The sequence below is a fragment of the Phocoena phocoena genome, chromosome 13 (genome assembly GCF_963924675.1).
Source record: "Phocoena phocoena chromosome 13, mPhoPho1.1, whole genome shotgun sequence".
Lineage (NCBI taxonomy): Eukaryota > Metazoa > Chordata > Mammalia > Artiodactyla > Phocoenidae > Phocoena > Phocoena phocoena.
In genome coordinates this window covers 59,506,589-59,522,914 of record NC_089231.1, presented here as the reverse complement: position 1 = coordinate 59,522,914, position 16,326 = coordinate 59,506,589, and the positions used below count along the sequence as shown (strand labels likewise).

General features: G+C 39.2%; 1 protein-coding gene across 1 annotated transcript in view; it reads right to left on the bottom strand.

The window, feature by feature from the left end:
- The window catches only part of PTPRM (protein tyrosine phosphatase receptor type M), a 570,916-nt gene that overhangs the window by 299,194 nt on the left and 255,396 nt on the right, over positions 1 to 16,326 (bottom strand). The window contains exon 9 of the mRNA XM_065889474.1: positions 9,424 to 9,533. Coding sequence (XP_065745546.1) covers positions 9,424 to 9,533 — 110 coding nt within the window. The remainder of the gene's footprint in view (positions 1 to 9,423; positions 9,534 to 16,326) is intronic.

Genomic DNA, 16,326 nt, shown 5'->3' with positions numbered 1-16,326 from the left:
GAGTGGTGAGACTGGGCAATCTTGTCTTGTTCCTGGTCTTAGAGGAAATGCTTTCAGTTTTTCACCATTGAGAACAATATTGGCTGGGGGTTTGTCATATATGGCCTTTATTATGTTGAGGTAAGTTCCCTCTATGCCCACTTTCTGGAGGGTTTTTATCATAAATGGGTGTTGAATTTTGTCGAAAGCTCTTTCTGCATCTATTGAGAAGATCATATGGTTTTTATCCTTCAATTTGTTAATATGTTGTATCACATTGATTGATTTGCATATATTGAAGAATCCTTGCATTCCTGGGATAAACCCCACTTGATCATGTGTATGACCTTTTCAATGTGCTGTTGGATTCTGTTTGCTAGTATTTTGTTGAGGATTTTTGCATTTACATTCATCAGTGATACTGGCCTATAGTTTTGTTTTTTTGTGACATCTTTGTCTGGTTTTGGTATCAGGGTGATGGTGGCCTCATAGAATGAGTTTGGGAGTGCTCCTCCCTCTGCTATATTTTGGAAGATTTTGAGAAGGAAAAGTGTTAGCTCTTCTCTAAATGTTTGATAGAATTCTCCTGTGAAGCCATCTGGTCCTGGGCTTTTGTTTGTTGGAAGATTTTTAATCACAGTTTCAATTTAGTGCTTGTGATTGGTCTGTTTATAGTTTCTATTTCTTCCTGGTTCAGTCTCGAAAGGTTGTGCTTTTCTAAGAATTTGTCCATTTCTTTCAGGTCGTCCATTTTATAGGCATATAGTTGCTTGTAGCAATCTCTCATGATCCTTTGTGTTTCTGAAGTGTCAGTTGTTACTTCTCCTTCTTCATTTCTAATTCTGTTGATCTGAGTCTTTTCCCTTTTTTTCTTGATGACTCTGGTTAATGGTTTATCAATTTTGTTTATCTTCTCAAAGAACCAGCTTTTAGATTTTGTGATCTTTGCGATTTTTTCCTTCATTTCCTCTTCGTTTATTTCTGATCTGATCTGATCTTTATGATTTCTTTCCTTCTGCTAACTTTGGGTTTCTTTTGTTCTTCTTTCTCTAATTGCTTTAGGTGTAGGGTTAGGTTGTTTATTTGAGACGTTTCTTGTTTCTTGAGGTAGGATTGTATTGCTAAAAACTTTCCTCTTAGAACTGCTTTTGCTGCATCCCACAGGTTTTGGGTGGTCGTGTTTTCATTATCATTTGTTTCTAGGTATTTTTAAATTTGCTCTTTGATTTCTGCAGTGATCTCTTGGTTATTTAGTAGTGTATTGTTTAGCCTCAATGTGTTTGCATTTTTTACAGTGTTTTTCTTGTAATTGATGTCTAGTATAGCGTTGTGGTCAGAAAAGATACTTGATATGATTTCAATTTTCTTAAATTTAGCAAGGCTTGATTTGTGACCCAAGATATGATCTATCCTGGAAAATGTTCCATAAGCGCTTGAGAAGAAAGTGTATTGTGTTGTTTTTGGATAGAGTGTCCTATAAATATCAATTAAGTCCATCTTGTTTAATGTGTCATTTAAAGCTTGTGTTTCCTTATTTATTTTCATTTTGGATGATCTGTCCATTGGTGAAAGTGGGGTGTTAAAGTCCCCTACTATTATTGTGTTACTGTCAATTTCCCCTTTTATGGCTGTTAGCATTTGCCTTATGTATTGAGTTGCTACTATGTTGGGTGCATAAATATTTACAATTGTTATATCTTCTTCTTGGATCGATCCCATGATTATTATGTAGTGTCCTTCTTTGTCTTTCATAATAGTCTTTAATTTAAAGTCTATTCTGTCTGATATGAGAATTGCTCCTCCAGCTTTCTTTTGATTTCCATTTGCATGGAATATCTTTTTCCAACCTGTCACTTTCAGTCTGTATGTGTTCCTAGGTCTGAAGTGGGTCTTTTGTAGACAGCATATATACAGGTCTTATTTTTGTATCCATTCAGCCAGTCTGTGTCTTTTAGTTGGAGCATTTAATCCATTTACATTTAAGGTAATTATCGATATGTATGTTCCTCTTACCATTTTCTTAATTGTTTGGGGTTTGTTATTGTATGTGTTTTCCTTCTCTTGTGTTTCCCACTTAGAGAAGTTCCTTTAGCATTTGTTGTAAAGCTGGTTTGGTGGTGCTGAATTCTCATAGCTTTTGCTTGTCTGTAAAGGTTTTAATTTCTACGTCGAATCTGAATGAGATCCTTGTTGGGTAGAGTAATCTTGGTTTTAGGTTTTTCCCTTTCATCACTTTAAATATGTCCTGCAACTCCCTTCTGGCTTGCAGAGTTTCTGCTGAACGATCAGCTGTTAACCTTATGGGGATCCCCTTGTATGTTATTTGTTGCTTTTCCCTTGCTGCTTTTAATATTTTTTCTTTGTATTTAATTTTTGATAGTTTGTTTAATATGCGTGTTGGCATGTTTCTCCTTGGAATCATCCTGTATGGGGCTCTCTGTGCTTCCTGGACTTAATGGACTATATCCTTTCCCATATTAGGGAAGTTTACAACTATAATCTCTTTAAATATTTTCTCAGTCCCTTTTTCTCTTCTTCTTCTGGGACCCCTATAATTCGAATGTTGGTGCATTTAATGTTGTCACAGAGGTCTCTGAGACTGTGCTCAATTCTTTTCATTCAAAGACCCTGTCAGCCACGTGGCTGCTAGTGTTGGAGGGTCTCCTGCAGAGGCAAGGGTGGCTGTGGCTCACCACAGGGACAAGGACACTGGCAGAACTTCCCATGGGATGACATCATATTTTCTTCTGTCCTGGTCAGGGGACAAAGATTTACTGCCCCACAAATACTGGGCTTTTCTGACACTGCTTTTGCTTATAAACTCTCAGCTCCTTGGAATGTGATAGAGCTAACTCTGTCCTCTTTCCTCCACCATGAATTCAGATGCACTCTTGCCATTCAAATACTGACTGAACTGTGTGAGCACGAGCACTGCAGTCAGCAGGAAGACATAGGCCCTGCCCTCGGGCAACCAATAATCTGGACTGGGCTGGGGAGGCGCTGGGGAGACATCCAGTAAGTAAACTAATAATTTTTAAACACTACGTGTCATGGAAGAAACAAACAGGATGCTAAGATGAAGGGGATTTTGGGGTGGGGCCCATGCTCAGCCATTCAGAATGGCTGGGGGAGCGTCCCCTGAGGAGACGACAGTTAACTGAACTTGGGAATGAGTCAGCCAGGCTAGGAGTCCGGGGAAGAACAGCATGAACTACGACCATGAAGCAGGAGCATTCCAGACACAGATGATGGACAGAAAGAAGGCCCCTGTGGCGGCAGGCCAGCCAGCGAGGTGGCGTGGTCCCTGGGGGGCTGGAGACGTGGTGGGGGGCAATTCCCTGCAGTGCTCTGTACCCCAAGGGAGAAAGTGTGGAGGCATACAACAGGGGCCTTTGAACAATTTTAAGTGTGAAGATAAAATGATATGACTTCCCTTATAAAGAGATCACGTTGGCTGCCAGGTGGAGGATTGCTTTCTTGAAGGGGGCACCAAAGGTAGTAGGAGGACCCCTAGGAGCCCTGGCAGAGGCCATGGCTGAGGCCGCAGCACACGTGAGAGAAGGCAGTTGTTTGGACCAAGGGTGGGGCCATGAAGAGAGAAATACATGAAAAGAATCGGCAAGTTTTAGAGTCGACATGAGCACAAGTCAGTGATGGACTGGATGTGGGGATAGATGGAGGAACTAAGACAGGCTCCATGTTTGGGCTTGAGCAAAGGATGTCCTGCTTACTGAAATGGGATGGAATGAATGAGAAGTTAACTGCTGGGGGGTGGGCATGTCAAGCTCGAGATGCCTATGATAGTCAGGAGGACACACCGTGTACAACATAGGGCTGGGAGCTGAGAGGTCTGCGCTGGAAGTAGACACCTGGGGGTGAGCAGCGTTGGAACATTACGGTTCCGGACTGGATGAGGTCCCTGGGGAAACGCTGATATTTAGTATAGGGCACAGAAGGAGAGCCAGAAAGCAGGGAGAAGCCAAAAGAGACAGCTGTCATAGAAATCAAAAGAACACAGTGTGTTAAGAAGGAAATGCTTTCAAAGATGCTGCCGGGAGTTTGAGACTGGAATCAAAAACATGTCCATCCATGTCTCGAGCCGGGGCTCCCATTCTACGTATCCGTAAAGCCTTCCCAAACCCGTCCTAACGATCACTGGATCTGCTCAACACCGGCTGTTGTGACTGTGTCCCTACCATCCATTCGGCAATAAATCACGGAGAGCTGTAAGAGCTCTTTGTAGTCTGAAATCATGATTTAAACATGCCAAAGGAATTGGAACTTTTCATACAGTTGTCTCTTCTTTCTGAATAGTGATAGCTTATTCTTCTTTCTGACCCCACTGTGATCAGTAAATATTTGGCATTCGGTATATATTTTCCTAAAGACTCCGGGGAGAGCAGGTCTGTGTACGCACTCACACACATGCTCACGGTGCGGCAAGAAGGACGTTTGCCCTGCAAAGCAAAAAGCAATTGCATTATCAGAGGACTTGCTGTTTTACCAGTGCTGATGGGTTTGTACTCGCCTCTAGCCATGGCCTTGCAGGATCAGCTAGACTGGGGTTCTTTCGTTTACAGTCCTTGATAATTTGTTAAAAAAGCACAGATCCTCTCCCCAACCCATAACAAAGCACGTACACGCTGCTCTTAAAAATCGTGAATCCTCTCCCTCACCTCTAACAAATCCCTAACAAGCAACTATGTTGTGTCCAAGTGGACACAAAATGTCAGAAAGTTCATGGATTCCCCCTCAAACCCATCTAGAGCCCTGGAGTCTGAATTCCAGGAATAAAAAGGTTCCTCGGGAACACGGTGAACTTGACCCTAGAACTCCATTGCCTGCGCAGCTGATGGTCAGTAAGCATCTGTCCTCCTGAGCAGTACTTCTGAAGGGTACCCAGCTCCACGCTCACGTCCAAATGCAACATGTACTTTCAGTATTTATTTTTTCACTGGTTCATTCAGCACGTTTATTAAGTGCCTAGTAAGTACCAGGCCAAGGACGAGCATCGGGAGACTCCCAGGAGGGAGGTCTGAGGTCACACCTGGCCATTTCGCTGGCTGAGGGCCAAGGTGATTCTAATGATGCCTTCATGGAGAACACTGACATTCCAGGGTGGACCCAGGGACTTGATGGGATGCCCACGCTGAAAGCAAACCGACACGCAGACAACATATGTGGGGTTAGATCAGGTGAGGTGGAGTCAGCTGCTGCTCACGTTGGATGCCTTCTGATTGGCAGGTCAGTGCCTGAAATACTCCAGCATCCTCTTTCCCTCCTCTAAGTCTCAAATTCTGGAGAACCAAAATGGAATAACACGTAATCTCTGACCACGAGGGGAATCAATCTTCCAGGGAGTAGTGAGTGGGCTGCAATGCCAGCCAGCCTTAACTACAGTCCTTCAACAGAGGGGCAAGCAATCAAAGGAACCAACAAGTAAATCAGATTCCAGGGGATGCAAGAACCTAGGATGCTCCACGGAAAAGTTCAAAATTTGACTGAGATGCTGAAAGATAAGCAGAAGTGCCATAGGAGGAGAATGAGCGGAGGCAGTCAGGAGGAAAGAAGTGGATAAGCAGAAGCAGGTGTGAAAAACCAGAAGGTTCATGGAGAAAAGAAAACTCCATACACATGGCTCATTCAGTTCCAGGAGAGAATCATGGGAGATGCAGTAGCAAGTATCAGCTGGGATGGTACCATGTATGGCCTTGAACACTGATAGCAAACAGGGCCCCTCAATTCTCCCTCTCTCCACCCATGTGAACTGTCTCAGGGGAGAGTGATTCACTGAGCCCCGCTCTCCAGGTGGGGGATCTTGAGGTATTTTCAACTCTCCATCCGTCAACGCCCCAGTGGGCTGATGAGTCCAGACTGTTCTACTTTACTATGTGCCCGACAACCCTGCACACGCTGCACTGGGGCAGACATTTGGTCCTCATTTCATTCTTTTCTATAATTAGCTGCTGATAGGACTGCTCACTTCTAGTAGAGGAGAGAGAGGATCTTTTATATTTTGTTCTCTTCTAATACCTTATACATACTAAATGTTTTTTTTCAAAAGCTTGTTGGTGTGTTACTATCGTGACCAGGAGTTTGGAGTTGATTCACTAAGCAATCGTGAGCCATATAAAGTTACTGGGGTACAATGAAAATACTGGGACATACATCCCTGTGCATTTGGGAGTATTACTGACTGAGAAACTTCCCTAAACAGGCTTGACATGCAGTGTCTGAATGTTTATAGATATTCCCAAGTTGTCTACATGAGAGGTTGCAAAATTGTATGTCCCCATCAACGGTCTGTGCACACAAATTTCACCACATCACCCCTTAACACTGGATTTGCACCAACTTAAATGTTCTGAAGAGTCCGTTTTATTTCATTTCTTAATCCTTGCTAAGGTTAGGTAGCTATCTTTTCATCTGCTTACGCCATTCAGATTTTTTTTTCCTATCAATCAACTCCTTTTATTCTTCACTCATTTTTCCTAATGGAGTGTTGTCTACTTATCAATCTGTATCAAGTGTGTTATAACTACAGCCACCAGCCAGTTGACTGCTACAAATGTTGAAAATAATTTCCCCAAGTCTTCTGTTTGTATTTAGACTTTTCTTTGTGGCATTTTCTATCATTCAGAAGTTTAAATTCTTATATAACCAAATCCGTCAATCTTTTTTAAATGACTTCTGGGTTTTATGTCAAGATATATTACAAAAGCGTCTTCCTTATTCTCCTTACAGTGTTGCTATAGTTTAATTTTTGTGTTTAGTTCATGAACCTATTTGGCATTTATTTTTGTATGATGTGGAGGAGGTCTTATATGGCATATTCTTGTAATACAATGCTGGGTTTGCTAGCATTTATTAAGTTTTATCCATGTATAGTCATAAGAGCAGTTGCACTATAAATTTCTACCTTGTGAAATTCTGGAAGCACATGCATCTAGTTGTTCATAGTAGTTACCTCTGAAAAGTGAATTTGGGAAGCAAAGACATTTTATTTTGAATACTTCTGTGCTTAAAGTATCCTTTCAGAGAATAATACCGCATTTATCATTTGATAAAATAAAAATCTGGATAGCTATTGAGGAAAAGTGTAATTACCAGTCCCAGACTTTAGGAAGATGTCTCAGATAGAATGAAACGGCGGAGCAGGAGGTAAGGCACGAGAAGGGCTGGGGCTACAACACAGCTGGGGACAAGAGGAAGGAAGGCTAGTTTGAGAAGGCTGAAGATGGGGATGACAAAGAACTGAGGCCGGAAGGTTGCTTTAGTGCCGTCATTGCCGTAACTTCCGGCAAAAGATGACATTGTCAGCATTTTCCAATCATTAATGATCTGGTATATCTTTCTTAAGAGGTAAAGAGAGAACTTGAGAATAACATGAACCCACAGCATGCTCACTTACAGCATTTACAACATTCCTTCTGTTTTTTCTCCTCTCCTTCAAAAAACCATACAAGTGTGCTCCTCAAGAAACACCCATATCATTTATTACTAAGCTTTTTTCCAACTATGATAACGTATCTTGCCTTCCAGTTTTGACCTACAGTCAAATGTGTTTCTGTGACTACACTGTTCCTAAGGTCTTGGTTTCCCTTTGGGCAACGGTTTTATTTCCTTAGCATGTCTGTCCCAGGGGACTGTGGTCCTCCAGGGAGGGGACTGGTCTGGTTCACCAGCAGCCCTGCACCAGGAGGAAGCTGGGTCTCCTGCAGACTCAGGTACAGGCTGGGAGAGCCCCAGGGTGCAGTGTGTTTTAGCCAAAGAGGAGCTCCCTGCACAGACACCATCTAAGGCCCACCTTGGGGAATCTGGAATACCTTCCTTCCTACTTCTAGAAAACATGGAGAAAAGAAGAGAAAGATTCAACAGTCAGAAACTTATACTTAATCACTTAAGCCTGATTCACACATTTGGCATTTTCCCTTTGGTGCCTAGAAAAAACAACCGACCTGCTCTTCTTACTTATATCTTGAGTTTTAAAATGTTGATTTACAAGACATTCACACATCCCCTTTGTAGTAGCATTTAGATCAGTGTTCAGCTAGGAGGGACACTGTGGCTGCTGAAATCAGAGAGATTGATGGGTTCTGCTTTTCCTATTGTTTTCACATTAAAGTTACTTATTACATGAATATTATGCTCCACGGGATCAGAAAGAAAGGATCTCACCTTTATTTTCTGTCCGTCTAGATATCAACATGTGGCTTTCAGGAGAGGTGGACTGATTTCTTGGTACTTAATGTTGATTTCAAAGACTGTATCTTTTCTAGTAAAATATTCTGTTATCCTGAGGTAAGAATCCACAAAACAGAACTAAAAAATGGTCATGGGGCCAAAAATATTAACTAAAAGATTCTGATCACTGAGGGGAAAAAATGAACTTGTTTGATCTGATTATAAAAAACAACTCTACAAAAGAGAGTCATGAATTTTCATGATTCTTTTACAACGAAGCAGCCAAGGAAAGCATCAAAACTTAATGCGAAAATCAACTTTTTTTCTTTTCTCTTACTTTGTTTAGCTTTTGATGAACAACAATTTTTTTTTTTTTTTTTTTTGCATTTCAATACCAAGTTTTAAACGGTACAAGGAAACATAGCTGTGAGGCTCGTTGGGTCAGGGAAAGGGTTCACCAGTGGTGACTGTCTGACAGCAAATCTACTCCAGCTTTGTCAGTAGCTGAAAGGTATTCAGGTAGAGGTCCCATAGGAAGAATGGCTGCGGATTTTAGAAACCGAACAACATATAATTTTGTTGAATTTGCATTCACATAAATGCTAGCTTGAAAAAAAAATGCACCTGCTTGTTTCTATGACAATAGGCAGAGTGAAATCACGCTCATACAGATGTGATGATGACTGCCACCCCGCTACTGCTGTTATTTTTTCCCCTGAACAAGTCATCGAATTCTTCTCTGCTATCTATCAGTAGACAAAACTGTGTCACAGAAGTCTAAAGGCTGTTTTGCTAATGCTGAGAGACCAGAAGACATTATTCTGTTGTTATTCCCAAGACAATGTCTATCAACTCCACTAATTGGATCATCAGCGCTCTTCTATAATTCAGGAGTAAAATATCTTAGAGCTGGCGAGAACAGGATGCCATGGTTGCCTCCTGTCATACAAATAATGTATATGACAGAACACTTACTGTTTTTAACAAAGGTGATTTTTAAACTATATTAGAGTGTGGCTTTACATCTAATAACATGTAATCTGGAAGCATCTAAATCATGGTGAATATACATTCTGAAATTATACATAATTTGAAAACTCATTTTTAATTTTTTTGCTTCTATTCAGTAACCATTATAACTATTAAAGGCATTCAACTTCTTAAAAGGCATGATTTTACTATGCATTTTTAAATACTAGATAGTCTAGCTATCATAGAAGTTACAGTAAAAATTAAATTACTAACAAATGTATATACTACCTCATATAAAGTGATGACACCATAGGTTTGAATTGGTTCTCGCCATTGAAGAAATATCTTCTCTTCAAAGGTACTTCCTTGGATGGATTCAGTAAGAACAGCACCTGGAACTAGAAGTGGGGAAAAATCGATACATATTTAAGTAAACCAAAAACAAAATACATTTTTCTAGACTTGACAGGTTTTTAACTCTCTATTGAGGTGTAAGATTTTAATAGATATATTCCATTTTCTTGCAAAAACCTGCAATTTAAAACCATTTTGGCTATACTGTCTTTATAAAGAAAAGAATTTCATCAAATCTTCCTCTAAAAAGTTTGAATCAATTAGACAAAGCTCAGTATCATCTTGTAAATAAACTTTTTTATTCTTCAGAAATAAAGAAGGATGTGGAGCAATGCGAATTCCCACACATTGCTTGTGAGACCATAAATTGGTATAGCCACTTTGGAAAATAATTTGCCTGTATGCACTGAAGTTAAAGAGGCACATGTCATACGACCCAATAATCCCACCTCAGGTATATTCCCTAGTAATATTCTTGCACATATGTACTAGGAGACATAGACTAGGATGTCAGCATAGTAGCATTTTAAAATAAAACTAATAAACTGGAGACAAAAAATAGTTTAAGAAATTAGTTTATATTCACTCAATAAAATACAAAAACGACTGAAAATCGATGACAGCTTTATACATCATCATGGATGGATTCTATAACCATAACACTGAGTGACAAAAGCATGTCAAAGAAGAATATGTATGAACTCCTGGACTTATACTTAATATGTCTATGAAAAGTACACACAAAATAGAAGTTCTACAAAGATGTGATGTAGATGAAATATTTTTAAAATATTTCATTTTATTTATTAATAATAAAACAGATTTGGGAAAGTTTGATGCCATTTTTTAAAACCTAAAGTATGTAACACCTTTTGATTAACGAGAAAATCTAATTGACATAAGGGAAGATAGAAATGTACTTGCCAATTTTCTACAAAATAACATACAATATTATTTTAAAAATATCATGTATCTCATATTCATTTAAATTAAGTTTTTGAGTATGCTTTATATGATACACAATTTAGTGTCTGGTGTGCCTATCCTATTTGTAAACCAGTATATCTGTACTACCTATAAGTATACGCATATTTGGTGACAGTGTGAGTAATCAAAAAGTGGTTTGAGAGGACTCAGCCTTCTCAATTTCAAATTTACTAAAAAGCTACAGTATTAGGACATCATGATATTGGCATAAGGATAGACAGATAGATCAGTACAACAGAATTGAGAGTACAGAAATAAAGCCCCACATTTATAGTCAATTGATTTTTATCAAAAGTGCCAAGAAAATTCAGTGGGGTCAAAATAATTTTTCCACGCGGTGCTAGGACAACTGGATATCCACATGTAAAAGGACGAAGTTGGTTTCCTACTTCACACCAACTATGAAAACTACACCAAAATAGATTAAAGAGCTAAATATAAGAACTAAAACTACAAAACTCCTAGAAGAAAATATAGGTGTAAATATTCATGACATTGTATTAGGCAATGGTTTCAAAGATATGACACCAAAAACAAAAATAACAAAAGAAAATATAGATAAACTGTACATCAGTAAAGTGAAAAGCTCTTGTGCTTCAAAGGGCACTACCAAGAAAGTGAAAAGACAACACACAAAAAGGGAGAAAGCTTTTGCAAATCATGTATCTGTCAAGAGACTTGTATCTAAAATACATAAAGAACTATGAAATCCCAATAAAAAAATAATCCAATTAAAAACGGGCAAAGGATCTGTATAAACAGCTCTCCAAAAAAAGATATACAAATGGCCAATAAGCACGTGAAAAGATGCTCAACATCATTAGCTAGCAGGAAAATGCACATCAAAACCACAGTGTGATAGCACTTCACACCCTCTAGAATGGCTATAATCCAAAGACAGATAATAGCAAGTACTGGCAAGAATGTGGAGAAAGTGGAACCCTCATACACTGCTGGTAGGAATGTAAAATCACAAAGCTACTTTGAAAACAGTCTGGCAGATCCTCAAATGGTTAAACACAGATAAACTTACCATATGACCCAGCAATTCCACTCCTACGTATATATCCAAGAGAGCTGAAAACACATGTCACTCAAAGGCTTGTACACAAATATTAAGAGGAGCATTATTCATAATAATTAAAAAGTAGAAACAACACAAATCAACTCATGACTGTATAAATATATCTCAATAAAGTTTAAAACATGGGAGCTAAAGAAATGTTTGGTTAGCTTGTGGAGGGTATGAATAGCCCTCTAAGGGTTGGTGAGATCTCCTCAGACTAGAAAGACTGACCAGAATTACAAAAGGACTCATAGGCAATACACATTTGTTTAGTTGAGGGGCTACTTAAAGGTATATCTAGGACATTTATATTGATAGTTATTCTAAACAGAGCTAAGGAGAGTTTAGCAGAAAAAAAAATCACTGATTCAGATGGGGGGGCCTGGGTTCTGATTTAAGACTTTCCAGTGAATAAACTGTGAAATTTGGGCAATTCACGGACCCTCCTTAGGTCTCAGTTGCCTCACTTCTAAAATGAGGACGTTGGAGTAAGTTAATCCCTAATGTCCAAACTCTAAAAAATATATAAATGTTTAAATAATCGTTTGTCTTAGGTTGAAGGAATTGATGTGAAACTACATCGAAGCAAAGAAACAAGGTATTTAAGAAGTGATGACACCGGTGAGTTCTAAGAAAATTTGGATTCTGGGCTCTGAGACTAAAATGCTCATCACAATCAGAAGTTGGACTACGATGGGCCATGCCAGAGAAAGCTCTACTAAGTCTCAGACTTCCCTGGTGGTGCAGTGGTTAAGAATATGCCTGTCAATGCAGGGGACTCGGGTTTGAGCCCTGGTCCAGGAAGATCCCACATGCCGCGGAGCAACTAAGCCCGTGCGCCATGACTAGTGAGCCTGCGAGCCACAACTACTGAGCACGCGAGCCACAACTACTGAAGCCCACGCACCTAGAGCCCATGCTCCACAACAAAAGGGGCCACCGCGATGAGACGCCCGCGCACCGCAACGAAGAGTAGCCCCCGCTCGCTGTAACTAGAGAAAGCCCATGCACAGCAATGAAGACCTAATGCAGCCAAAAATAAATAAATTTAAAAATAAATAAATAAAAATTAAAAAGAAAAGCTCTACTAAGTCTCTTCCTCTTGACCTTGAAAGTGTTTATTTTGACGTCATCAGGTTCCTCACAGGATCAAGATAATTACGATGCATGTGTGGTTCTATTATTTTGTGATAATATTTCTGAATTGAAAATATTTAGTAATCTATGTACAGACGTAAAGAGGGTGAAAACTTAGAAAAAAATCTTTGGTTTCATTCGATTAGTATAAATGAGAGTAAAATTTAAAAAAAGAGAGATTGTCAAAATTATGTTGAACAGAGGATATTTTAAAAGGATGAATGTAATAAAATATATTGGAGGGCTTGTAATCATGAAAATGTTAATAACAGGAAAACCTAAATGGGATTCATATAATTGTTGTTAGGTCAGAACAGGATCAAGTGAATTAAAATACCAGAAGAGTTAGTTAAATTAGGGAAACTGGTACCTCACAGGAACTTAGGTCTGGTGCCTTTTTTAGAAGTTCTAGGAATTCATGATTTGGGATATAGAACCATAATATCTAAGTTTATGGAATTGAGCCCTATAGTGTCTAGTGACACTCTTAACAGTAATAAAAAGATAATTTTTTCCCACACATTTTCTGATGAAATAAATAATATTTCAATAAAAATATTATACTACAATAAAACTCACGATGTACAACAAATTGTAGCCTTTGTTAATGGCAGATAAGTAAAGTGACACTTCAATTCTTTTTTCTTCAAGCTTGGTAGGTATTAACAATTTTTCTTTTTCTGTCTTATTTGAAGTCTTTTTTTTCTTTTGCTCTTGTTAGGAAATATAATTTGAAATCAAAGTTTTTCTAATGAACTGGATGCCAGGGTGCTATGTAAACAATAGATTTTTATTTGGAAGTAATGCACGCCCCAACTCCAGGGACTAGCAATATAATTTAAACACACAAACAAAAAAGTGACTTATTTAACCTTATGTTTTAACAGCACTTAACAGAGTTATTAGCTCATGTAAATTCGAAACCCAAAAGTATTGGTGAGTTTATGCTTCAGCAAAACATCTCGCATCTCTAGAAATGACTGCACTTGACTTTCCTCTCTCACTGATGGAAACATTACTGTTGATTTAAGCCTGAATTAAATGATTATCAGCAAATTTTACTATTTTATTTAAAGACTAATAAGTATTTTGAGTGCTTATTACCTACTCAATACCATGCAAATTGCTAAAGAAGAAAATTAGATGGCTTCTTCTCTCAAGTGGTTTACAGTTAAGAGGAAAAAATTATATATAACATAATGAGAGAACAAGAAAGGGTCACGATAGGGCTTCCCTGGTGGCGCAGTGGTTGAGAGTCTGCCTGCCGATTCAGGGGACACGGGTTCGTGCCCTGGTCTGGGAGGATCCCACGTGCCGCGGAGCGGCTAGGCCCGTGAGCCATGGCCGCTGAGCCTGCGCGTCCGGAGCCTGTGCTCCACAACGGGAGAGGCCACAGCAGTGAGAGGCCCGCGTACCGCAAAAAAAAAAAAAAGAAAGTGTCACGATAAGTTCCTCTGAATTCTTACAATAACGCTCACCTATTAAAAGGCCCCTCTCTGCAGCTACAAATAGCACTCGATGGAAATGGCTTCTAACCCTAATATGCTGGAGAACTGTATTATTCTTGCTTCTCAGATGAGGAAATTAAGGCTCAGAGATTTAAAGATCTTGTCAAGTGCAAATGAGGTCAGAAGGATGAGAGAGGAATGAGGGTGAGAGAGCTGGAGACAGCTTCACGAAGGACCTGAACTTGTGAGGAGAACTTTGGAGGGTCATGGAGGAGATGGAATGTAGGAAGGCAGGTGGGGAGGATGTGCAGAGGAGGACAGACAGTGAGGGAGCACTCAGGATGCATGGAGTGTGGCAGCAGGACCAGCACCAGGGCACGTCTCTGCAGGATGCGCTGTCAGGGAGGAAAAGCTACCAGGTCTAGAGCCTGAGCCTGGAATACCGAGATACGGGTAAAGAGAGTCACTGACGGCTCTTGTGGAGAGAATAACATGATGCAAATGTATTTTAGAGATTAGTTTAGGGAACGAGTAGAGGGCACTGGAATTGGACAAAGCTGGAACAATAAAAGGTTAGAAACTACTACAGAAATTTCAGCATAAAATCTGGATATAGGTAGTGGAAGTTGAGAGAAAAGAACAATCTATTATCATATTATGTGAAGTAAGTCAGACAGACCAATATCACATGATATCAGTTATGTGTGGAATCTAAAACAATGATACAAATGAACTTTTTGACAAAACAGAAATAGACCCACAGACATAGAAAACAAGCTTATGGTTACCAAAGGGGAAAGGTAGGGGGCAGGGAAGAGATAAATTAGGAGCTTGGGATTAACAGATACACACTACTGTGTATAAAATAATCAATAAGGACCTACTGTAGAGCACAGGAACTATACTTAATATCCTATAATAACCTATAATGAAAAAGAATATATATATATAAATGAATCACTCTGCAGTAAACCTAAAACTAACACAACACTGTAAATTAACTATACTTCAATTAAAAAAATGACTGTAAAAAAATACCTCAAGGCAGAAAGATAGAATAGACAGTAATATCAATGTTTATATAAATAAGGCCTCTAGAATACTAATGATCATATTAGTAAGTACTTAGAAGTACTTTGGCACATAGAAGTACAGGCCACAGTTTCTGGAACCAGACATCTGGGTTTACCATTCACTTTTCTGACTCAGTTTCTTCATATGAAAACCAGAAATATAATGAAAATAATTAAGTCAAAAAAAAAGAACAATCTAATATTTTGGAAGTAGCAACAACAGGAGTTAGGACCAAATTAAATACAAAAATGCAGGGGAGGAAGGGGCCAGAAAAGACCTGCTGACAGTGCTGAAACTTTCTTGAGTCTCTCCTGGGACACAAGGAAGAGCTGGAAGAAACAGAGATAGGGCTTCCATGCTCAGCCTAGACTGAGTGACTCATATCAACCTATACTTCTCACAAAAAAAACTGTAGTGAAACAACTACTTGAGAGCAACCAACACAGGCAGGACTTGAGGGGCTACACAAAAGAAAAGAGAAGATGTGGTCGAGCTTCCCATTTACTCTGGCTGTTTCCATGTTTTTATTTTATAGCAATATGCCTGGTGTTGCATAGGTCATCAACACTCAAAAATACCTTGTCAGCTCTTCAAATGAAAAAATAGTGTTGTGATAAACATTTAACACATGTTACAATCAATAAAGATCCTAATCAGCTGCTTGAAGAGAAAAAGGTGAAATCTATTTTTCCCAGGAACAAGCAAGTGGCTCCCCATGTTGTTTGCCACTTACTCTGATGCCTGGCAAATGAATTTTAAACCAAATATACGATAAACTACCGCTGTATTTTATGTGCTACACGGGCTCACTATTGTACATGAGAGTCCCCTGTATAATCAGTGTAAAAGCACGTTTATACCTATGCTATGGGATTCCAGGTGTCATTTTACCATTTTAAATTATTTTAGAGGCTTCATGCAACTGTATATTTGCTTTTTTTGATGAGTTGCTGGTGACATGCACTGTCTATTTATTAAATTCTTGGTTACTGAGGTCATATCCAATTACAGCATTGTTCCTATGGAAAAGCATGATCTATTACATAACCACCGACCTAATGAGGTAATTTCTCAGCACTGTGCTGAACAGCAAGGGCAGCCTCTATCTGGGGCTGAATTTTTATC